The 26,488-nt window shown below is 39.1% G+C and overlaps 1 protein-coding gene across 7 annotated transcripts in view; it reads left to right on the forward strand.

Annotated features, from left to right (window-relative positions):
- Positions 1-26,488, forward strand: part of il1rapl2 (interleukin 1 receptor accessory protein-like 2) — a 565,814-nt gene that overhangs the window by 87,369 nt on the left and 451,957 nt on the right. For all 7 annotated transcript variants that reach the window (XM_079670815.1, XM_079670817.1, XM_079670818.1 and 4 more), the window contains exon 2: positions 22,355-22,466. In XM_079670815.1, coding sequence (XP_079526941.1) covers positions 22,376-22,466 — 91 coding nt within the window. In that variant the 5' untranslated portion in view covers positions 22,355-22,375. The remainder of the gene's footprint in view (positions 1-22,354; positions 22,467-26,488) is intronic.

Below are 26,488 nucleotides of genomic sequence, written 5' to 3' on the forward strand. Positions count from 1 at the left end.
ATTGCCAATTAGTTCCGCAACCCGACCCGACCCGTCGGCACCCGACCCGAACCCGCATATATATGAGCAGTGAAAACGTGCAATTATTAACACACGCAGTTGCATATTTGTCTCAAAAAGCATGGGATGTTGGTTATTTTCTCCATCTAGGATGACACCAAAAGTCTCCCAGACGTTGGGTTTCGCTGTTGAGGAAGTGTTATGAAAAGGCTGTATTCTCCGCTAGAAAGCTTCACCTCAGCCATTTCGAATGTGGCGCACTCAGCAGCAGATTGATGCGCTGCAGAGGTTATGATTATGCGCGGTCCCGCGGGGGAGAGGTCTGACGTCTGAGGATTTAAACATTAAACGAAATTATTATTATTTTTATATATTTACGATGCAACACCCGCGACCCGACCCGCATCATCTTTGTTTTACCCAGAACCAAACCCGAAAAAAAGCGTTTGAAAAAATACCACCCACGAATTACTTTTTTTGCGGGTCACCCGTCGGGTACCCGCGGGTATCCGACCCAATGCAGGACTCTGCTTTCAGCTACAGAAACCATTCAAATATTAAACTATTCAGCCTTTTCAGGAATCAATGGGAAAGTGTGAACTTTTTTAAAATATTTTATACTTTTTGAAATATTCAGCTTTTTAAACTCTTTTTTGAACATGGAAGTCAATGGGAAGAGCCTTCAAATCCTCTTTTAACTAGACCTTACGCCAAATGCTTCTCCTTCCACATACTTTCAGCTAGACACTTCATTCCAACTTTAAAATGATCACAAGACCTTCAGCTATTCAATTAGTATTCAGATTTTTGATATCTTTTCTTTTTGATCACTTTGAGATATTTAATTTAGTTTGGAGCTTGGTAGAGAGGCATTTTCAGATTTTAACATTAGTGTGTATAGAGTGGCAAAGTCACGCCCATCTACTTTTGGTCCATGGGACCTTATTTCGGAAAAATTATGTATTGAAGTCAATGGAGAGAGAAAACGTATCTTTCGATCCCGTTTAAATTGTGCCACGAATTACACATACGATGTTTGTCAGTCTTAAAAAATAATTTCCACGTCAAAAAAGTCACAGTTTGTCGTAAAACTGTTGAAATATAAGAATATGAAAAATAGGCAACTAGAAAGACTACAAATCCCAGAGTTGCGTAAGTGATGTCATAACTGATGTCACAATTGTTTTCCTCGGCTAAATATAAGAGATAGCTAAGATAAGATAACTTTAACAAGATGCCTGTGTGCTTAGTACCAGGCTGTAATCATACCAGCAATGGGTCTTACTCGTTCTTTCGCTTCCTGTCTGATGAAAAGACCAGGAGTGGCTAGCTGGGTCAAGTTAGCTACCTAGCTAGTAGCAAGCACGTTAGTTAGCAATTGTTAAAATGTGTTCTTTATTCTCGCGTCCAGGAGAGAAGCTTTAAAATGAGACTAAATGGAGTCTCTGAAAAGATTCAAATGGGATACTTTAATTAAAAAAGGCGCGGTAGTGTTACAGACAGAATATTGTTCCGTCAGACAAACAGCTGTGGTCCGGTTCTCCTGAGCAAGAAGAAGACACCGGATCTCTCCTCCGGCGCTGCTATATATATCCTCTGCTGGCTCCTCCCCGCCAGCCGGCTCACCTCGTCTCCAATGTCCGTTATTGCATTTAAACAGAGGATAGGTTCTTTTCACATTCAATATATGCTTAACACGCCGTTTCTCCTCATATTCTCTTTCATCACTTTTCATTTAACACATTCTAAACGCTGTAATCAATACTCTAAACAATACTTCTCGGCTCGTTTGGTTTCCGGTCATTCCGGATGTTGTCACATGCTACTCTCGTCTGTAAACAATGTATTCAAATAAACTGTACCTTCATTTAATATTCAGCATGATAGTATCTCGACATCTATAGTTGTAGTGTTAAATCAGTAGGCTTCGGTTTGCACCATTCCATATCATTTCGCTACTAAATTCACCTCTTCAGGAAATCGTATATTAGCCACATGCTAAATGCTAACCGGAGATGAAGGATTTTCAGAATAAAAGCTTAAAAGCTTAACTGCTTGTGCACAAGAATTTCTGGTTTTTCAGTATAAAAGAGCATTAAAACTGACGGCATGTTTAAACTACATTTCCCCATTAAAACATTGATTTTAATTTCTAACACATTACAGTATTAGCCTTGTCATTTTTATTAGCCTTAACATGAAGTAACATCAAGTAACCCAACATGTTAAACAGTAAGAGTAGTATTCATATTTCGTGAACCCTTTGAAGAGTACTCTTACACCGGGGTGATCATTCTATAATACACCATTTAAGCCCTGGGGAGAAATGCTAACGCTAACGCTACATTAGCACCGGCGATCTGTTCTACTTCATGCTATCTGCACAAATGGTTGACATTAAACATTTAAAAGATCAGGCAGTTCAGAGAGAATCAAAGGAAGGCAGGCAGGCATGACATTCTTCTGGACGTGTTGATAGTGAGGGTAGTCAATCACTTTTTTGACAAGACAGTAGTGACGGCCATCTTGGTGACGTGTGTTGTTGTGAGAGTCTGCGAGACCAGAGATGTAGTTCATTAAGCGTTTCACACAAACCAATGTGTTACTTCACAGTTTTATGACACATTTGAATATCTTTTGACTTGCAAAATTATCTTTTAATGAGTTTTTAATGTAATTCCTGGCACAATTCAAACGTGATCGAAAGATAATCTTTCTCTCCATCGATACATAATTTTTCCGAAATATGGTCCCAGGGAGCTCCCCCGGAAGGGGAGGGACTTCGCTACTCTATTGTGCTGCTCGTTAAGTCTAGAGTGCTTTGATCTCAAAACAGAGTGGAGGAGTGCTTGAAATTCAACACATTTTTATTTTTTTTAAACCTGCCATAATTCCCAAACCCTACGCTCCTCAGACATAATTTTTCATGAAAAACGTAGGAAAACCTCTCATAGGTTGGAAAATAAAATAAAAAATTAAACAAAAACATTAAACAAAATGCCTCTTGAGGGCATGAAGTGACACAAACGTTCAACATGTCTCCATTAAGGCCTATTGTAAGTACAGCCTGCTCTTTCCTCACAGCACCAGCCGCACACCTTTAGTTAATCATTATTGACCCAAAGGTACAACAAAAGCACACATAGACACTCCCCACTAGGGATGGTACTAAGTCAATACCGGTACCTGATTGGACGGTATCGGTATACCATCATGCCGCTGGACAAACGGTGCTGCTATCGGTATATCTGTTACGTCTACTTCCTTAGTTTAACTTTAAACCATTCTGGTTGGTTGGGAACCCTCATCCCGTGTGATGTATCCAGTTTGAGACCCCTCTGATTGGCCACTGTAAATGCCACTCCTCATCTCTCTCAACAGCGCTCTTATTACAATCTTATTAAAATATTGTAAGTTGTGAGACTCCCGCAGGCATGGCGGACAGAGCGAAGCGATCCAAGGTCTGGGTGCACTTTAAAAAAATGTAGTGGCGATAGTGCAAGGTGCAATCTATGTACTCAATTAGTTGCTTGTAAAGGGGGTGTCACAAGCAACTTAATGAAGCATTTGCAACCGAGACACTCATTGAATCTAAAACGGTGCTAGTGATACTGCTAGTGCTAATAGTGCTAGCGGGCTTCAGCCGCGCCGTGTGTAAATGTGACCTGAGCGAAGGCTCGCAGGCAGGTTAGCTGCTGCGCACGGGTAATATGTTTTGTTTACCTGGGTGTAGTCTTGCAGGCACATCGCCTTGTCTTTTTTTAGTTTATTAACACCAAATTATTGAAAAGTATCGATAAGAGTATCGAAAAATACCGATACCGATAAGCAGTACCTGTACCGGTATCGATAAAATCCTAACGATACCCATCCCTACTCCCCACGGTCCTGAGACGCTCCACGCATTGAAATGTCACCGATATCTGCTGCGGTTCTTCAACAAAACGTGCACATGTAATAGGTTTATCTCTCATTCAGATCAATGGAAAAGCTTTGATCTCTGGGTTCAAGCACAGTTGTTATGATAAACAAGTCGTTAGCTCAAACACAAACACCTGTGTGATGATGTCGTAACTCCACTGTGGCCCTGAACAGCTGAGTGACATCATCTAATCAGAGCAGACACACCCACAGACAGACTGGAACACGCACGCACGCACACACAAACAATGGATGTCTATACTACACACACACACACACACACACACACACACACACACACTTTACCAAAAGCAGCTACTGTTTTTAAACTATAATTGGAAATGTAAAAGTTGTTTTTCTCCAAATGGAAAAGCTCTTCTTTCACAGCACATCTCCATGGTAACTTTTGATCTCTGGGTTTACACACACAGGTGTTTGTAAACATTCCTTCACTACTACTTACATTTAATATCTTTACTTAACTCCCTCAGCCTGATTTCAGCTGCAGGAACCATTCAAATATCAAACTATTCAGCCTTTTCAGCACATAATGGGAAACTTTCAACTTTTTCAACATATGTTCTACTTTTTAAAATATTCAGCTTTTTAAACTCTTTTTTTTAACATGGAAGTCAATGGGAAGAACCATCAAATCCTCTTTTAACTACACCTTACGCCAAATGCTTCTTCTTCCACATACTTTGAGCTAGAGACTTCATTCAAACTTTAAAATTATCACAAGACCTTCAGCTATTCAATTCTTATTCCGATTTCTGATATATTTTACACTTTTTTAGATAATTAATTTAGTTTGGAGCTTGGTAAAGAGGCTTTCTTCATATTTTAACCTAACGGCCCGTCTACACTATACACAAGTTATTGAGCCGTTTCCGCTCTACATCCTGAACTCCTCCCTTCGATGCAATGCACTTCCGTTTTGGCGGACTGGGTTTGTTTTGCTAGCTAGCTCCGTTGTGCCGACAAAGCACTGATATCGCAGAGACAAAGAGGATATAACAATTACAACATGAAGAAAAGTGGTTCGGGAACTACGTGTGCGGTAGTTGGTTGCAATCACTCGAGAAAGCACCTGAACGAGTGGTTAGATAGAGAGTGCTACGACCACAAACCAGCACCCAGCACCCAGCACCCAGCCATGTTGTTCATTAAATACAGATAAACACAACAAATACTGCATGCATTGTATTTTTTAATATTATATATGAATATTTTCATAGTGATGTAATTGTGTGGGCTGCTTTTATATTTTAATTTGTAATACCTGTTAGGATTAAACATGTGATCTTTCTTGTTGAAGCCATTTCTTTAGTTTCCTCTCAACAATTAATTCATTCAGTGTTATTTATGTACAGTATGAGCTTAATATGAATGATGAACTGTGTTAAAAGAAATTGTAGCACTCTAAGGAACATATGAAATGCAATAATGCAATAACAGTGCAATTATGAAATTAAATTACATCAAACTTTATTTTCACTCAAACAGTACAGGCACATATAATATATTGCACAGCATAAAGAGATCATGTAAATTGTGCATTATGTAAACAACAGACAACTGTTGGCTCCTGTGGGCATGACCTAAATAAGGCAGTTTATTTTGGTTTTATGCTGGGCCACGTCGTCATGTTATCCTCCCAGTTTTGCACTGAATTCGGGTGGGGGAGAGTAACGCCATCTCCAGTCAAAGAAGTAGAATCGTGTTCCCAAGCTAGCATCACTGTTAGCATCGAAATCGCTGTGTTTACACAAGTGCCCGTCTGACTGTTTACATCGGTTTACACCGACAGACGCTGTGCAAAAGACTTCCGGCGGAAATTAAGTGCATTTGTGTAGTGTCATGGCGCTACCCGTGTTTTGGCGCGTAAACTTGTCTATACAGGCATCAAAAAATCTTGAAGCTGGGCGTGTCTGAAGCTTGGCGATTTTTTGCGAGCAACGCGACCAACAACCAATAGCATGAATCTCCCGCCCCCGACATACAAAGCAATAGCAATGTTAAAACGAAGTAAACTGGATATAAACTCTCCAAACAGGCGAAAAACCTACCAGTTTCACCCACTGTCTCTGCCACCTCCCTCCATGCCTGGTTCCTCCGGTTTGTATGCCGGTAAATAGTTCTGGTCGTAAAGAATCGGGTGATTTGCTACCGTAATATCTCGTTTGGAATATGAGGAAATGAACTGCGGTCTGGCTCTCCCAGCTTGCACGGGGTTTGATTGGCTGCGCTTGCACTGGCAGGATTTGCATAAACGGGATTTGATTGGCTGATGCCGATAGATGCTCTTGATGCTTGCAAAGCCATGCCATGCTCCCCACAATGCAGTTCGGCAAAGATTAAAAATCTTCTACGTCACCCCATTCAAGTGAATGGGCGAAGCGTTGAAAGCATATTTCGATGCCTGTAGTGTAGACGGGCCGTTAGTGTGTATTGAGCAGCTCGTTAAGTCTAGAGTGCTTTGATCTCAAAACAGAGTGGAGGACAGCTTGAAATTCGCCAACAAAAATGTTTTCAACTTGCCATAATTCCCATACCCTACACTCCTGAGACATAATTGTTCATGAAAAACGTAGGAAAACCTCTCCTAGGTTGGAAAATAAAAAATAATTAAGAAATAAATATTAAACAAAATGCCTCTTGAGGGCATGAAGAGACAAAACATTTGTCAAAAATTCCACCTACTCCCATGTAAACAATTTCCGGATCTTTCTTCAGAACAGAGAGAAGTACACTTTAGACAAACTGCTCCCATCTTCACATTTACCACACAAAACCAAAAAAACAAACATATATCAGTTCATTGGGGTTCCCTGATCCTCACTTTCCGACCATTTTTTTTTATAGGAGCCATAGTTTTTGAACAGGTGGCAACATTTTCAGATATAATCCTCAATGCATTCTTATGGGACTCAGTGCTACAGTTGGTTGCCATTATGTTGCTGGGCAGATTGAAACCTTTGATCTCTGGGCTCAGACAGGTGTTATGATTATTTGTTATGATTAGATGCTCAGCACAGAAACAAACACTGACAAACACACTGGACTTTAACAGACTGTCTCAGCCTATTATTTTCTGTCTGATGGAGACTTCATACTGACTTCATGTTCCACATATTTTATACATTATTGGTGACGTATGGTTTTAGTCGAAAAGTTTGCAGTCAAAATATTATTTTGCTTTTCAAAGCCTTTTTACTTTCTTTTCTCTTCTTAATACACATTCATTCACTACAACTTACATTTAATATCTAACTCCTTCAGCCTACTTTCAGCTACATAAACCATTCAATTATTACATTATTCAGCTATTTCAGGACATTGAGGCTATACATTTAGTTGTGGATACCTTTTAAAACATTTTATTTTAAATATTAAGCTCCTTCACTATTTTTCCTGCTCTTTCAGTTTAACATTTCACTTCCAAGTTTTCAAAAAAAGTCATTGCAATGCATTTGAACTGTAACAATTTTGATTCAAATCATTTCACTTTTCTGAATTTCTCCGCTAAGTTCAGCAACACACTTACTTGGTTTTTGTATCTAAAAGTAGCTACAGAGACCATTCAACTAATACAATATTCAGCTTTTTCTGCATTTTCAGCTAAATTCAGCAACAAATGTGCACAGTTTACAGCATTCACACACATTTTCAGCAGGAAATGCATTTTCTAGTTGTTTATATTCTAATCTACACACACTCTTTCTATTGGCTGGTAGAACATTAGTATTCTTGTTTTGATTGCTTTGTTCTTCTATGTTGTAGTCTGGTTTGTGTGTGTTTGTGTTTGTGTGTTTGTGTGTGTGGAGCAAACAGGCGGACACATGAGAATGAAGTTTAATCGATTTGATGGAGCCACTGCTGAACAAATGGCTTTCCCCCTTCTCTGCTAACCTCATATCTTCACCCTTTCATTTACACTTTTCAAATCCATTTTATTTTCCTTTCACCCCCTTTTTCCTCACTTGTCCTTCATTTCTTATGCCCCTGCTTCCTCCGCTGTATGAAAAGGCGACCAAAGCTTTCTGACGTGACAGGAGATGGTGTTTAATGCGAAATTAGTGGAGGTGTGAGGGAGAGGAAATCTCTCTGCACCAACCTTTCATACCTGTTAAATGGTGCTGTTAAACGGCGTAATAGTGAGGAAATGGGGATCTGCTGAGAGCAATTACATCATTCACTGAACAGGTGGTAATGCATTCATTAGCACCCACCCCCCTGTGCTGTGTGTGTGTGTGTGTGTGTGTGTGTGTGTGTGTGTGTGTGTGTGTGTGTGTGTGTGTGTGTGTGTGTGTGTGTGTGTGTGTTTGTGTGTGTGTGTGTGTGTGTGTGTGTGTGTGTGTGTGTCTGTGTGTGTGTGTGTGTCTGTGCTTGTTAGTGTCCTGCTATCTCTGCAGCGTCTGAAAAAAAAAAGAAGCTTATACTTGTTTTTCTGCATTTAAAAAAATAGATAGTCCTTTGAGCCCAATAAACACCCTTGTTCTGCTTCCCCAGTGCAAATCATTTGTAAATAATTATACTGATTTATTATTTAGTGTCCATTTTCCACCAAAAATACCAGGGTGGCCACAGGAGACTGTACCCTGTGCTTTGACTGCATCCTCTGGTACCACCGGCTCAGTATTCATATCCATGAGAAGTGCACTGAGCCTCATGTTTACATAAATACCAGGCAACATTCAGCTTGAATTGATTCAGTTAATCTCATGATACTCTCACCAATGTTTCACTGATTTAAATTACAAAAGTTGCAGTAGTAGTTCAACATTTAAAAGAATATCTATAACACATCACATGTGAAGAGACTTAGCTGAGGCACAATTTAGTTTTTATTTCTTCCCTGTTTAAACTTAAAGGTCCCCTATTATACTATTTTTCAACAGTAGGTCTCAGATATATACAAATCACTTTGAAGTGTTTGGCTGAAAGACCAAACAGATCATGCATTTTAGCATCCCATATCCTCTCTGTTTGAGCCCTGTTCCAAAAGTGCTGATTCCGTGTCTTCGTGTGACATCACAAAGTTGCCAAATCTGATCAGCTCATTGTCAGACAGGTTTTTATATAGATGGATCAGGACAAAAAGAGAGAGAATCTATTTCAGGCAATTCCTTTCACCAAAACTGCGTTATATAGATTATTGTTGGGGTTTTCCCAAGTGCTAAACCAATGAATGATTCCGTTTAAAAACCTTTCAAGAAGTTCTGGTTTCAGTTAATCTTGATGTCTGAAAAAGTACAGCCACATTGTTTAATGTCATTACCCTAAAGCTAACGCTTTTCCAATCAGATAATACAAATATGTTTCATGACCTTGAGGACAAAGGATTTGAAACTATACTATTTACAGAAAAAGTCTCCAACTACATTTTGACATTGTACTCTGCCTGAGATTTTGAATTGCCTTCTAGTTTTTCTAACCAAATTACTTTAAGAACTAACTTTGTAAAATGAAAAAAAAAAAGATGATTTATTGTTGTGGAATACTAGGTCCAAAAGTGGGGAAATCAGAAAAGCGGATTGCTGACAGAAGCAGAGTGCAGACTGGATGCACAAAAGGGATATCTGGAGGGACCCCAAACTGCACGTTTGGCAAAAATCATTGACAGCATCTGTTGGACAGGTAGGGCCTCACGCAAGGTCAAGATGTGCGGGAGAAACGCGGAGCACACACATGGTAGAGACCAAGTGGAAAATGTAATGTAGCACCCATTCCCACAATTCCACGTGGGAATTAAAATATATTCAACACAGATCCAGGAATCAATTTGACCACAGATTTTCATTCTACCTTTTTAAAATCCATCCAATCATTTGCAGAGCAGCCTTACACATCTGACCTTGAAATCTATACTGTGAAACCAACTATATAATATAATCAACCACACCTGCTCAGCATTGTCCCATCCTCACACTGCCGTTTCATTCTACTCACTGCATCGGAGTCAAGAGTTTCATTCACAGTGGAATGGAATTAAAGTGCCTTTATGTGCTACCATTGGTATCAAACACACCAGTTTAAGTGTCTCAGAGATAGCTGCCATTCTTGTGCTTTATTGTCAGGAGTTTCCACGGATTGGTGTGATGAGCAGTGACACACCTCAGGGCACATAAGTCTGAGTAAATGAAAGGTTTCATAGAGAGAATGGCAAGGCTTTGAGAAAGTTAACAAAACATGGTAGATACAAGTTGAAATGAATGGGTTCTAGATGAAGAAGAACAAAGTGACCTCCTAGTTCTCTGAGTTAATGCAACAGTGGACATTTGCCTGATCTGAAAGCATACTTCTGTAGCAACATGCTGATGATGGGTTCATTGGCAGTAGCGTTAACAGCATAAACGGATCCACATTTCCTGCTGTCTAAAGTACAGACTGCTGGTGGGGTAATGATGTGGGAAATGTTTTCTTTGCTCACATTAGACCCAACTGGCACTAACAGTTGTGCTTCACTGTGCACTCTGTAGGTCATCAAACATTATTGCTGAGCAGGTGCCTTCTTTTTGTGGCCAAGAGTTATTTTTAAAACGCTTCCAATTGGAAACTTTCAACGGGTCAACCATTGTCCTTAAGTCTGCTGTTCTACAATACTGTGAGAATGGAAATGGTTTGCCAAGCACTAACATGTTTGGATAGACTCCCCTTCTCAATGCTTTTTACATCTTCGTCATCAAAAAGGAGCTGTGAGTAATAGATTTTCAGAGGGTTTTTCACCTTATTATATCATGATTTCCAGTGTTGGGCAAGTTACTTCCAAAATGTAATACAGTACATATTACTTATTACTGTCTTTTTTAAGTAATAAGTTACATTACAATATTGCTGTCTCTGAAATGTAAGGAGTTACACTACTTTTATATTACTTTTGAGTTACTTTCACCAAAATAACCGCAAAATAATGGCTAGGTATTTTAAATGCTAAGATGTAGTTTAGTGCAGCTCATTATACATCCAGTGAAGGGTAATGTGGTATAGCATAACAAGTGTCCTTAAGGCTACGAACAACTTTTATTATGGCTTAGTTGAATACTCGACTGATTGTAAATTCTTAACATGTAACACGTTGTCAATACAGTAGTACAGACCACTGTCAAGGACTATAATGAAGGTTGCTAAGGAGGATCAAGAAAGAGAAAGGAAAAGAGGTTAAAAGTCGGAGCGCTGGACCTCAGATAAATCACCAGAAGAACGCAGAGAGGAAGTAAACAATAACAGGACACGGAATGGGCTCTGTAGTTTGTTTAGTATATGGCCGTGTAATATGCGAGATAATGTGCAGCGAGGCGGTCATTATGGAGATAAGAACAACCAAAGTTAAATGGTGTTTTGTTTTTTAAGAATTTACAAACATTGCAAGACATTCCGACAGCAGAGCAAAATTGTGTGGGTAGATTAGTAAGCCTGGTGTTTACCCTTCAGGCTGATCAGGGAACCCGACGCGAAGCACAATTTTTCTCTGCTGTCGGAATGGAATGTCTTGCAATGTTGGTACATTCTTAAAAAACAAAACACCATTTAACTTTGGGTTAAAATGTGTTGTAACTGCGTTACTGAGAATTGTAACGTGTAATGTCATTAGTAATGCGTTACATTACTTCGTTACAGCAAAAAGTAATACATTACTGTAACTTCGTTTTTTTTTTGTAATGCTCGACAATCAACACTGATGATTTCTGAATTGTTGGTAACCAGAGCCGCTTTGATTCCGCTCCATATTATGTGTGCATTTATTTTAACGCATTAAGGTTTGCCGATTAATTGTGAACGTTAACGAGTTAAAGTTGACACCCCCAACAAAAAGACACCAGTACAATTAGTAACAATTGTAGACCTCTGATTCAGTTCAAGGTCTATTAAATATGCTTATGATTATTGTTATGATATTACAGGTACCCTTTCCCGTTTTTGACAAATAGCCCTATGGAGCAATGTTTTTCATGAGATGGCCGAAATGTTGTTATTAATTTTGCAACATTTTGCAGGGGGAATTTTGAGTTTGTTCGACCTCCACAACAATACAGTGTGGTTGCTGAGAAATACTGAATGTAATCACAGTTTGTTTGTATTCAAGGGCTTTTGAGGGAAAGAATACTGTTAACTGGCGATTTCAATGTTTTCTTTGCATATATTAAAAAAAATGTATTCATTGTTGCCGTGAAAAAGAACTCCCCAGCGCACCTGTAACCAGAATATATATTAATATTTGAACGATGAAATTGATTTTTAGCATAATACACTGTGCTCCATTGTGTTATATTTTTCTACAATACGAAAAAGATTTAAAGAATTTAGTAAATTACCAACCCAAATATGATCATATTAAAATGATTCAATCTAAAGTTTCTACTCCATATTTGAATGTTGTGCTCTTATATTGGAACCAAAGGTCTATCTTTTATGCGATACAACTTCATATGCTCATGCAAGTAGAGAGGACAACTGAAACAACATGGTGGTCCTCAGGTGTTTCAGTAATGCTGAGTCATGGTGGATTGAAGCTGCGTGTGTATCCATTTGAAATCATCCTCCACACTCCTGTATCAACGTTTAAAAAAGCCTGCTCAGTTTCCTGTATATACAAGCGCAGATGTTCCTGTACTTATTTGTTGAAAGCCTGCGCTGGTTGTGAAAGATTTAATCAAGGTACTCACATTAGAAGAGGCGTGCATAATTGCACAGGGCTTGATAAGTGTGCACCACATCCCTCAAATTAGAGACTGCAGATGGAACGCTCATACCTTTCACAGCTTGTTTTCCTGAATTCTTATGGATGTGGGAAATTCATCAACTAAAATGTATCCCAAAAGCATTTGTCAGTGATAGATGGTGGTCAGAAATGTGTGCCGTTGGTACTGTTAACTGTGTTCGTTATTCTCCCGACCAGGAGAGAAGCTTTAAAATAGGAGACTAAATGGAGTCTCTGTGAAAGTTCAATTGGGTACTTTAATTTAAAAAAGGCGCGGGTTGGTCACAAGCATGATATTGTTCAGTCAGACAAACAGCTGTGATCTGGCTCTCCTCGATAGGGAAGAGAAGAGAATGGATCTCTCCTCCGGTGCTGTTATATATCCTCTGCTGGCTCCTCCCCGCCAGCCGGCTCGCCTCGTCTCCAATGTCCGTTATTGCATTTAAACAGAGGATAGGTTCTTTTCACATTCAATATATGCTTAACACGCCGTTTCTCCTCATATTCTCTTTCATCACTTTTCATTTAACACATTCTAAACGCTGTAATCAATACTCTAAACAATACTTCTCGGCTCGTTTGGTTTCCGGTCATTCCGGATGTTGTCACATGCTACTCTCGTCTGTAAACAATAATGTATTCAAATAAACTGCACCTTCATTTAATATTCAGCATGGTAGTATCTCGACATCTATAGTTGTAGTGTTAAATCAGTAGCTTCGGTTTGCACCACTCCATATCATGTCGCTACTAAATTCACCTCTTCAGGAAATCGTATATTAGCCACATGCTAAATGCTAACCGTAGATGAAGGATTTTCAGAATAAAAGCTTAACTGCTTGTGCACAATAATTTCTGGTTTTTCAGTATAAAAGAGCATTAAAACTGACGGCATGTTTAAACTACATTTCTCCATTAAAACATTGATTTTAATTTCTAACAGTACCCCAATACAGACTGCTGTTCATTTCCACCTTCAAATAATGTCAGGGGGAAAACAGGATCTGATTCATGATGTTGATGATAAATACTAAACTGGTGTTGATTATATGTCTATGATACTCTCAATTACAGCAAGCGTATGCAATTGTATCTAACAAGGTTGTTACCGCATAAACATAATTATAGTTTGGTGTTTTCATCGGCTCTGCTGAACTCATATATTTGCCTTAATGAGGTCATAATCACACACAGTATTGGATCCAAGCAGATAACTTCAGTTCAGTGGATCTAACATTACACATTTTTGAACTGATTGGAAAACTGTGAAAGGGGTCTTAAGATATATTTTAGTATGTACATAAATTGTTCATGTGCACTTAAAACTGGGGGCGTCTGTGGCTCACTAAGCATTTTGTCCCTTGATCACATATCTCCAAGTGTCCTTGGGCAATACACTGAACCCTAAATGGCTCTTTATGGTCAGATCAGATGCATAACATGGCAGCTCGCTGCCATCTTTGTTTGTGTGTTTGTGAAGGAGCAGACGATTGTAATGCTTGTTGGTAAAAGTGCTAATTAAAGCATTTTATTTACAATAATTGGTGTTTTTACGATTGGGCGACCCTACAATTGTTTAGGGTAATTCACTTAGACAGCTGTACAGTGCATTGGATAATTACACTTCTTATAGTAAAACCTAGCAAATTGACAACTTTGCTAAAATAACGTACTATTCCAACCATTAGAACACCTTTCTTGCTTACAGCCATTTATTTGGCAACGTTTGTGTTAGTGATTCAAAGCCAGTCGGGATGATCTCTTGCACAACAGCCTACTGCTTGGTCACAATTCCCTTTTTTCTTCCTGGTAATGCCTCTGTGATGACCAGAGTTGGGTGTAACGCGTTACAAAGTATTAATATTACTTTTGTCGGTAACTGAGTAGTGTAATGCATTGTCTCTACCACTTTAGTTTGACCCAGTGGCGTAGCCAGGAATTATTGTGTGGGTGGGCCTGGAGGAATGTAGGTGGGCCAGGGGGAGACTTATTAAGCGTGGGGTCTGAGCTGAAACTTCATTCATGATTTTAATGATTTTTTAATGCACTAATTGAACATAAGCATAAATTAGCAGTGAAAACAAAAACATAGGCACGGCGGCCTCAGAATGTGTGTAAAACTGACATCCACGATAGGGATGGGTATCGTTAAGGTTTTAACGGTAGGCCTTCTACTACTTTTATCGATGCCGCTTATCGACCCGGTCTTTTAACAGTACTCTTATCGGTTCTTTTGGAGAAAAAAACAAGGTAAACTAACTAAACAAATTGTGAACAAAACTAACATTGCTTTTTATTTAAATTAAATACATAATATTTCACATCAAAAGAAACAACAATGTTTTAACAAAATTAAATAATAAATTATTACATTAAATAATGTGATGACAGAACTGTAAACAGAATAGCTGAAACTTTAACAAAATAAATAACTCAGTTACCTCTAATCATTAACCCATGTTTGTATAATTGAGTTAACTCTGTGTGTTGCTGCTAACATACATAACACCTGACATGGAAACGTTACTCGTGGATGAGGCTACAGAGCTACTAGAAAGACAGTCGAATCCGGTGCATTCCTCCATCTGAATGTGGTGCACTTTTGCTAAATGTTTGGACAAATTGCTTGTGTTACCGCCCTTACATGCTAAACTCTTATTGCGCTTTTGGTAACGAGGATTGTCCACATCGAGACGCTTAACATTTAACTACACCTCGGAGAGCGTTCTCTCCGCCATCTCCTCCGTGTGTGTGTGTGTGTGTTGCATGCATGTAGCAGCTGCGTGTGTGTAAACTGCCCCGCCCCCTCGCACACAGACTGGGATTGGAAAGATCTAAAATACTAAATATAATCATAGACGCATTTTGCAGTCTTTTTGCGTATTGGAAACGGAGTTGGCGACACTAAAACTGCAATCTAATGTTTGTGTAGAAATAATACATATGACATATATGTTGTACATGTCTCCAGTACCGATAAAAAGACCGATAGCGTCGGAGCTTAATGGTACCACGGTCTTTAATAATTCAGCCCTGGGCCGGTACCCATCCCTACAGATGACTGGCTCGACGGCCACAGGTTCTTTATCCTTGACAGTCGCACAGTGGGCACACACTGAGAGTCTTTTCATATTCAGCAAATGTGTACACGCTTCACTGCAGACCTCAAGAAGAAATAAGTCTTTCATTCACTCACGGCAAAACTTACTTTACTTACTAATTTACTCACGGTAAAAATGCACTCCCTATTCCATTGTCATGAAGGTGAAATCTAACTATATCCAGAATACGTTTTATTGGATCCAGACTAGAAACTTGTTTATTTCTGCTGTAAAGTTGGGCATTTTAACATGGGGGTCTATGGGAATTGCTCCTTTCTGCATCCATCCCCCCTATTTTATTAAAGAGCATATCAAAAGAAAGACTTGTGTTATGTCTTCCTTAATGCAATAGTAATTGGGTGTGCAAGTGGAGTCTCGCAGAGGCAAAACTGTGGCGCGCTTACACTGTAGGTGCGCCGCAGTCTGAGTGATCTGCCTGTAGGGAGGGGCGGGCCGCCCCTGCGAGTAAAGTAACGAGTAAAGTAACGAGTAACGAGTAAAGTAACGAGTTACTTTATGTAAACAGTAACGAAGTAGTGTAATATATTACTTTTTTTTAGTAACGACCCCATCTCTGGTGATGACGTCCATACACACTGTTGAATCTGTTTCTGTTGACCAGCCAACCTGGCTATGGGTCTTCCATGACACAGCCACTGTTCTGCCTGCCCCAAGGTTGTGCCAGCGGTGAAAACACAATCTCTCAGGTCCTACTGCTAACTTGCAGGAGTTACTGTTAGTAATTAGCAGTTAGCACTATTTTAGCAACAAGTAAAACTCAAGCAGCCAGTATCCATCAAAGGGAAAACCAGAAAATAATGTTTTCCATAAAATATGATGCAGTTCCACCAAAGCCAACTAAGAACGAAAAGCCTTATATGAGCACCGTCAACCGGAAGTAGGACTACAGCTTTTTTCTTCTTCTGTCCAGATGAAGGAGGTCCTCTGACCAGGATGTCAAAAATAGAAAAAGGACTTGAAATGGAATGGATGTGCTATTTTGTCTTGTATGCAGTATGAGTAGTATTCACATCCCATTTAAGCTGATCAACATTATGGCATGACACTAGGTTTAAACAGATAACGCCTCCTCTTGCAGAGATTAAAACATAAAGATTTAAAATCTATCGTAATAATGGCAGAGCAGCTTATGTTTCCATGTAAGACAGACTGCCTCTGTAGCCAACATGGCATGACTCATGCAGTTTGGGAGAGACAGATAGTGTGACAGAATAGGCCTGGAGGCTGTCTTTAATATTGAATGTGTCGCTGAATCAGCCTAATGGCTTAACACTGGTCTGTTTGGGGCAAGAATAACTTGTTATCAGTGTGTGTGTAGGGGTGAAATGGGGTGTTGTGTGTTAGTGTGTGTGTACTTACATATTTCTGAAAGTGTTTGACCCAGAACTACACCAGTTATTACAGTCTCCATATTGTTAATAATTATCATCTTGAGGTTTAAACCAAAGTGCTTTATAAGTCTTTATCCAGAGTCTGTGTATAATCTATACAGTTACTGATGTATAAAGAGAACCGGACAAAAAGCATTATGGCCCACTGTTGCATAAAGCCAAAATGGAAGGACTTTGGAAAATGTAATTACCAAAAGTCTTCTAGTGTTCTTACTTATCAACAGGGCACATACAGTGCAGCAAGAGTTTTCCGTAACGTGGTAGCGCATTTTACAACGTTTAGTAACGTTTGTGGTAAAGGGTTAACACAATATACAACTTTAGGTACCTTGATTTAAATACGTGCTTTTTAAGTGTTCGTAATGGGTTTTTGATTTAGCTCAAAACCATTCTAAAAGGTATTTATCTTTCCAATATAAGCCAATGGAAAAGTATTTTTGGGTCCAATGGTTTCACAGACTGACATGGAAGTTACAATTCCAAGTTCAGGCCACTACAAGAATTTGCTTCAGTGCCTGGCACTCTTCCTGTGAGGCTTAGAGGGGGACCTCCCAGATTGTAGAAGTAGACAAGAGTCAAGCCATAAAAGCTAAGCAAAACGTGTGGAAGTTGGAAGCAGCAAAACGTTTTTAGCCATCTAAAAGAGAGTCTGTGCTTGTAATGTCTGACGGTTTCTGCATTATACACAATCTAACCCTGCTTAGATCTCCCTGTGCTCTGGTGTTGTACTATGATTAGCAGAGATGGACAGACGCAAAAGCAGGGAATGAAAGCTATGGGGGATTGTAATGTTTGTTGTGCTCTTTCTCTATATCATCTCTATAAGTGTGTACGTTTAACCCACTCAGATTCTCTTTCATCCAAAGCGTACGTCCACTCTCTTTCTTTATTCCTTTTCTATCTCTTCTATGTTATGGTATGTATTATTATTCTGTAGGTCGTTAGGGTTACCTTCAAACACCATTTCCCTCCATCCATCCCTTCACCTCTTACCCACAGTAATATATTCCATGAGATTCCATTTCTATTCTTGCATTCATGGTGGATCAATCATCAAACAAGCTGCCGCTGCTGTCTTAGCAAGTGTGTCAGTGTTCATGTGTGGAATAAAGAGGCGAGAGGGAGACTGACCTTTGTGTGTGTGTGTGTGGGGGGGGGGGGGGTGTGAGGCAGTGCAGAAGGGCCAACAGAGAAGACAAGATAAAGAGAGCTCAGTGTTTAGTGATGAGGAGGCCTTACCGAGAATATGGAATGTAAGAGGAAGACTGCAGCCTCTATGAGCAAGCTTGCGTGAAAGAAGTACAGCTTAATGTGCTTGTGAGAGTGAATGAAAAAGTAAGTATGTGTCTGAGAGCAATACAAATACTTGTAGTATCCTCAAGGTGAACTGAATTATGAAATTATGCATGATAAAATACCTACAGCTCCTGTTTTCTTTGCTCAGTGCCTTTGCCTTTGAGAATATTTTTCTTACACGGAAAACGCTACATGGTGAAACCGGCCACCTCAAATGAACTCACTCACATTCCTGCTGGATCAACTAGCATAATGGGTATGGCTTTCAATGCACTGATTATGAGAGAAAGTTGCCTTCAAGCTCAGTTTAACCTTTTCTGAAATTATAATTTGTTTCTGTAAAAGCACAAACAAATTAATAGACCACCATGCAGCTGTTAAAGACTGTTGTATGTTTAGACTTCTTTAGATACATTCAGAATGTAGGATACACTGTTTTATTTATAAAATCTAAAGTCTTAATAAATGTTTAGGACCCATTATTCCAAAACCAATTATTAATTGTTATGGTTCTGTATGACAGTAAACTCCTTTAGCTCTGAATCCACCTGTATTCAGATATGGCCAATTGAAAAGGACTGCGAATCATTGAACAATAATGTATGCATTTCACATCACGTTTGGACGCCAATATTGGCCCGTGTACAATATTTTGAGAAACTATTTGCTTCTAGCAAGACTTGGAACCCATGTTGCATGGCTTCTATTCTGTAGCTGACCCTGAACAACTTGTGGAGGTGGCAGAGCAAAATATACCTTTCCTCACAAGGTTTGATTATGTACCCTATTCCTATTTCTAGGTGTTTATGTCTCAAAAACGTAAGGTCTCGATGCCGAAGTCCATTGGTAATTCTCTTTCTGTTTGTGTTTCGACTTTTCCAAAATAACCTGATATAAGCACTTCCCCCATAAGACTGACTCATGCTTTGATTTGTCTCAGTGTTGCTTGTCAGAGCGCCTGCCTCACTATCTTTACCTGAAGACAACAGCTCATTTTAACGTGTTCCGCTAAAGTATAACATAACCTGACACAACCTGTTTTCTCCTGTGATGTCTGCAGACTGACTGCAGCTTGTGATGCTAAGAAAGGGCAAAGTAAAAACAAAGACAGCTTGGATTGCAAGTGCAAGTCTGGACGGTCCCATGTGCCTGTCACACTGTGTGCATAACCAAAAAGGTCCGAAAGTGTCCCGACTTGTGATGTCAATCTTTATTTAGATCCCAAAATAATAAAAACTTATTTTGTATTACTTTTTAACCTCATGATTTGTTTGGTTAGGCACCGAGGGGGTTTAAGAAGTCTTACACCCCGAAGTAGTGACCACAGCGTTAGATTGTGTTACTGGTTACCCCGTACAGTACATTAGTGGCTAAATGGCATTTTTCTCCCAGCGTTTCAATGTGGTAAACTACACCAGATTCTCACAACTCATTCAATCATTTCTTCTAATGCAACTTTTTTATTTTTGATGGAAAACACCAAAACACACGTTAATTATGTACAAGAAAACATTTCTTTTCTTTTGTTATGTTTACTTTATTATCACACATTTATTTTTGTCAGAATACTGCTTTATTTAGTTTACTTATTTCTATATTGGCTTCCAATGAGAATGCCATTGGTAAAGTAAAATAACTTATAAATGCACCTTTTAAACTTTCAAGGTGCAAAAGCAGATACGTTCTGTTTCTGGTATTCAATGTGTGCAACCATGTTAGCTCGGTAATGCTGTATTGCTTTGGCTGGCCTCATGTGATATTGCTCTGTAAAAGCAAGACAAACTTAGCTTGCAGCCAAGCCTCCAAACTAAATCCACTGAACTGCAGTACTGCATAATACTTTTGTATTAATGCAATTTAAATGAAAGTATTATGCTCCACTGTTTTATGTCAGGGCCCTGATACTTTAAAGATACACATACTGCTTACAGATACGATGAGACTTAAAGTTTGAAAGAGAGAGAACCATTGGCCTTTTAATAAGCAGCCAAGAAGGGACAACTCAGGTAACTAACTATGGCTGATTTCCATAGCGTCTTTGGTTTCGGTGTCATTGTATTGAGCGCTCATGGCTTACTGCGACTTGTGTTTAATTGTTTTACTGTGAATCATCAGAATCAGAATAATTTATCACAGGCAGAGATTGGGTTTTGAGACAGTTGCTCCATTTTAAAATAAAATCATATACAAATATTCAATACAAATGTACTACAATACAATATATTTCAATAATATATTTTTTAATGTGTGTATCATAATGCAGTGCTGTTTAAGTGTTGATGAAGATATCAATGCTGAAAACCACATTATTCTTCAAAATGTACTGTGTAATAAAGTGATAATAGGCATGTTTGTATGCTGTGGCTTTGACCGTCACTCAACCAATCAGAAATTATTTCCTTACTTCGGTGTTGTTTGTATAACGATGATTTGAGCTGTACCTGTGACACTATCAAGATGATGGCGTGACACACTACATTAGGAGGTTAACAGACAAAGAAAATGACTGTCCTTTCAAGTGATGAAAGGCCAGATGCCTTTAAAGCCAGCAAAGATAAAGATTTTACAACTGCTATTTGCAACATCGTACACTATCCTTTATCATGTTTTTGTTCTCTCGGCTTTGTTCTTCAAATCAATTTGGTTCCAGTTTTAGATCCCCATCCCATCATTTCATTGTCCTACTTTAAAGGCAAATGAATGTGGCTCACAAATCTACACCCCACTAGGATCTATCACGGACTGTCCCACTGCTCCTGTGAATCAAATGTGATTTCAATCAGCAGTCAAGATAGATTTTGAGTTCCCATTATTTTATTTTCACATGTGTGTAAAATACAATGAAATAACTGCTGGCATGGCTAATCTGCTTTTTCGATCTCTCCCTGGTTGTGTGTGTGAGTGTCTGTGTGGGAACATACACTGCCGTTTGTACACAAAAGCATAAGAAAAATCGGATTGTGGTCTATCAGTGTGATTTCACATTGTTGGATCAAAGATTGTGTCTGTGATTGTATGCGTGCCTGTTTACGTGTGTGTGTAAAACATTCTGCAGCCTTTGTAATTCCTGGGCTATGGTCGAATCTAATTCAGTTTTTGTATTGTGAATTTAATCAGTTGATATTTTCAAAAGCAGCACGAGTACCTGCATTTCAGATCGATATTAATATGTGTGGTGCTTTTCTCATGGCCATACTTGTAATAAAGTGTTTTGTTTTTCAATTTTTACAGCATACACGGTCACACACTACACCACTTGGGGCGTCTTTTCATCTGTAACTTGTAAAGAATGAGTGATACAGACGCTTTGACATCAATTTGAAATCATGTCAAAACAGAACAAGACTAAAACAGAAGTATGATGTTCATCACACTGTTATGATAGTGTCTCTTGTAATTGTGTTAACAGTATATATCTGGATGGACTCAATCACTAGTTTCCTAACTTCTTCAATATAATATGCTGTAAAATGATGGTTCAATTTTCAGTATTGGAAGATAAAAGAGATAATTATTTAGTGTAGGCTAGCTTGTGACAATCTGCTACCACTGCGTTATTTGGGTGTCTTTCTATCTTGGAACTTTAACTCCTCACAGCTTTTTGTGAGTTTATAAAAGTTAATTGTAACATTTTGTTCACCTTTTTTCATCTTTTCCATTATTGGGTTGTACTAAGCTTCACCCTGTTAAGTCACATCTGGCTCCATAAACCAGATGGCTTCAAAACTCAGATTGCGACAAATGAAAATTCCAAAAAATGCTTCAAAACGGCACTCCAAAAAACGAATGGGCGACATCACATTAACCACGTCCACTTCAATCTATGATCTCTGTCCGTTTGGATTATGTTCTCCTGATATTGCCAATGAAAATGAGAAATATACATGTTATGGTTCTCTAAAACGTTCACATTTTCTCTTAAGGTACCAGGGGAGACTAGAGAGATGACTTCTTTATCCCTCCTCTTCCTCCTCCTCCTCCTCCTCGCCTTGGGAGCCTGTGACGATGTCAAGTACATCTCCAAGAGGAACTCAGGTAGGAGGAACAGCCTCTGTGTTTGTTGTCTACGAGCGCACCCCTAGCTGTGTCGTTTTGTTAAAAATGAGACTTTGTGTTCTTGAAAGTCGTTTTGTATGCCTCTTACTGATATTACCTTTTTATGGTTACATCTTTTCGTTACTCTTCAGTCTTTTCTCGAATACAATGACTATGCAACATATTGTTTTTTACTCACACTACCCAAAAAATGTCTTCTCCCTTTTGTATTACATGATGCATTGACACCTCTTGACGTGACACAACGGAATATGTACTTCTACTTTGCTATTTCTTTCTTTCTCACCATCACCACTCTACCTTTCTCTTATCCCACTTCACTCTTATCCCCACTCTTATCCCAACTCCATAACAGATCTCAGATTGCTGTTCTTCTGTTTCCTTGCATTTCATTTTTCCTGCTGAGGGTGTGTAAAGATCAGCCGTCCGACTGTCTTACTGCTGCTGTCATTGTTGCTGCCGTTTAGCTCATTTGTGTATCAGCATCCGGCTGATGACAGATCGACTGATGGTCTTTTATCAGGGATCGATTTGTTGTTTCTTGCTGATCAGCTCGACGAAGCGGCAATAATTTGGTGTATTGATGTTTGGCATGCAGTCTCAATAACACTTTACTGCATAGTGAGTGGAGTATGTGTGACTGATATAAACGCATTGCTGCTTTGTGTTCGCACATCGTCATTCATGCTGCGCTGAATACTTGATCTGCAGTTTTGCACATTTTGTAATTATAAATATCACCCACAGCATTTGTAATTTCATTGTCATGCATCACTGCCACATCTTGAAAGTGATAAAAACAGAGAAAATGACTTACCGACTTTTTAGCAAACTCAGGTCATCTAATTATAACAATCCAGATAGAATTGATTTTCTTCTAATGTAATCCTGCTACCTATTTTGCCTGCCTCTAAGTGAGAGTGCAGGTCCTGGTGTTTTAATAGAGGGAATTGAAGGGCAACCATAACAATGCTTTAAAGATCCTTTTGTAATTACACACACACAGCCTAACAAAACCATCCCATGGCTTAAACAAGCTACTGTAAAAAATACACAGGTCTATTTGATGTATAAAGGCCCCAAAACCATTTTTATCAATGTTTTTCTTACTATGTGAGGTGGGATCTTGTCAATCTATTGTCTGACCAAAGGTGTAACACATTTAACCATAGCGTGTTGTGTATTAATATCTCTTCTCTGTGTTTTCCCTTATTACTGGTTTAAGGTGGGTTGTATATCACAAACTCTAGAGCAACAATCAGGATTTAGCCACATTTGAGTCTAAATCTGGTGACAGCTGGAGGAAAAGTCCATTACACAACCCCCTTTGTTTTCATAAATGGATTTGGATGCAGCAGTGTTCAGGCATTCTAGCAAATACTGTAGTCCCATCAGTCATTTAAATGAGTGCACTGCATTTCGGCTGAATAAACAGGCGGTCAATGGGCATCTTCGAATGAGATGCCCTAAGCAAAAGAGCTTAATGCAACTTTAAATGACATATGTCTTTTTAAATATTAAGCTTTAGAGGTGCTGGTAGGTTAATTGTGTTACCTTCAGATGGAACGCTACTAACTAGGATATCAATTTTCCCTTTTTCCCAGTGTTTTGTGATAAGCTAAGCTAACTAGCTAAGCTATTTTACTGTAGGGACATGACATTGGTTTCCCTTTCCTTATATAAATCTCAGCTAGAAAGATAAAAAGCACATTTCTTCAAATGCCGGAATCTAACTTAAATTCACAAGATCCAAAAAAGTATTCTTCCTTTTCTTGTATGTTACCTATTACGTTGTGAATGATAACGTTTATTCAGGTAAGAAATACATATATTTTATTTATATTTATACATCTATAATATATGTACAAATATAAATAACATTTTGATTGGGGCTTTAATGATCCACAACAGTTGTAATGTGGAAAGAAAACTTATTGGGGCCCATTTATGAGGATCTAATGTTCAGCAAAAAATGTAAATATAGTATGTTTTGCAGAAGCTTTAAGATTCCTGCTTGTAGGGACCAGTTATCTCTAAAAGGAAGTCATAGGTCAGAACAACAGCCTTTTACTATGATTTATTGATGTGGTGTAAAGGAATTTGCTAAAATGGCTTCGAGGCCACCCACATAAAATATGACGCAAAATGTCCATCAGGAATAAACAACAAATGGACAAAAGGCGGCAAGTAAAAATAATACAACACAATACTGTTCTGTTGTTTTGCTGCATTTCTTGTTCAGTCCCATCTTTTTCTGTCTTTATCTTTCACACACTTGACATACTGACTGTGTGGGAGAGCTGGTGGGAGTTTTTGTTTGCTGTGTATGTGTGTGTGTGTACACTGGCAGGCATACCTGCTCCACTTCATGTCATATCTAACATTGGACTGTATATGTGGGTGCTGCATATATCCAGATGTTAAGTGTGTGTGTGTGTGTGTGTGTGTGTGTGTGTGTGTGTGTGTGTGTGTGTGTGTGTGTGTGTGTGTGTGTGTGTGTGTGTGTGTGTGTGTGTGTGAGCTCCCTAAGTGTGCTTCAGTGTATGCTCTCTGGATGTGCACTTTCCTTCTTTGTTTGTGTGTGTGTGGCAGAGGTGTGCACAAAGCAATTATGTGATCAGAGCAGAGCCAAGCGGACATTTATGTGGGCGACCCCTACAGTCCACCAAAGATAGGCTGTTAGAAATGTTCCCTTGCTGCTTCTGGTGTGTGTGTGTGTGTGTGTGTGTGTGTGTGTGTGTGTGTGTGTGTGTGTGTGTGTGTGTGTGTGTGTGTGTGTGTGTGTGTGTGTGTGTGTGTGTGTGTGTGTGTGTGTGTGTGTGTGTGTGTGTGTGTGTGTGTGTGTGTGTGTGTGTGTGTGTGTGTGTGTGTGTGTGTGTGTGTGTGTGTGTGTGACTGGACACCATATGGATAGGAACTACCATTTCATTTTTGTCAGTCACCCCGCTGTGCTTTGATGTAGCACCCGCTGCAGAAAAAAGAGGACAAATTGTGATGAGACACAGCGGAGGGAAGGTTTTTGGTAGGTGAGGAGGCACTTTAAAGTGTTTTTCATACATATTGACAGGAAAATAATGCGAGCTATAGTATGGAGCCACATACATTGACGAAGTTATACCGGATCTTCTGTATGTATCATAAACACTTCAGCAGCATTGGTATTTTTAGTTTCCACAGTATGTTTCTGCCAATAAAACACCCAGATACACAAACTAAGGCAAAGATAATGAGAGTTGAATGGACATCTTTCTGCATGGGAAGAGTGTGTGGACATGTTGACAACCATCCATCTTGGCTCCAAATGGAAATAGCATCATGAAGAATGCATATTACAACTTGTAGTAAACAAGCCACAGCATGAAGTATACAGCAGTTGCAGGATCCAAGGCAACAGGACAGAATGCATTATGTGCTGGTAATTGAATACAATGGGTGGGCTTGGTCCAAGCACAGAGTAGCAAATAGAGTAGAATGTGTCTAATTGGATTATAATTATTATTCTTTTCCTCTCGAGACTCATTCATACCACTATGTACTGATTATTACAGATGTAATGTCAAAAAGAAGGCATTACAACATAATTTATTAAGGATTAAACTAATAACATAACTTGTATATTCTGGTACATTTATACAGAAGTGCTAGCTACTGTAGCTAGCTTGGTTTTCAAGGAGCATCCGTAATCAGCGGTAATGTAAATTTAAATGCTATATTTTGGCTAGTGAAAAACATGGTAAAAAAATAAATGTTCTTACGCGGTAATAAGGAACAGTGGACTTTTTAAAGTGTCTTTTCCTACAACTGAACGCTAAACAACCCGAGGTAAAGCCCCTGTTGTGGCAACTTGACAGTCACAAGCTAGCCCAGCCATAACTGATACCCTGCGTTATGGTCTATTATATTTAAACAGGGCCATAATTGGCTTAGTCAAGGCCAGATTTGAACGGCTTCAGCGCTTCAGACAAAACCAATAGATTAGGAGAGATGGCGGGTAGAAAGAT

The sequence above is a fragment of the Notothenia rossii genome (genome assembly GCF_949606895.1).
Source record: "Notothenia rossii genome assembly, chromosome: 3".
Lineage (NCBI taxonomy): Eukaryota > Metazoa > Chordata > Actinopteri > Perciformes > Nototheniidae > Notothenia > Notothenia rossii.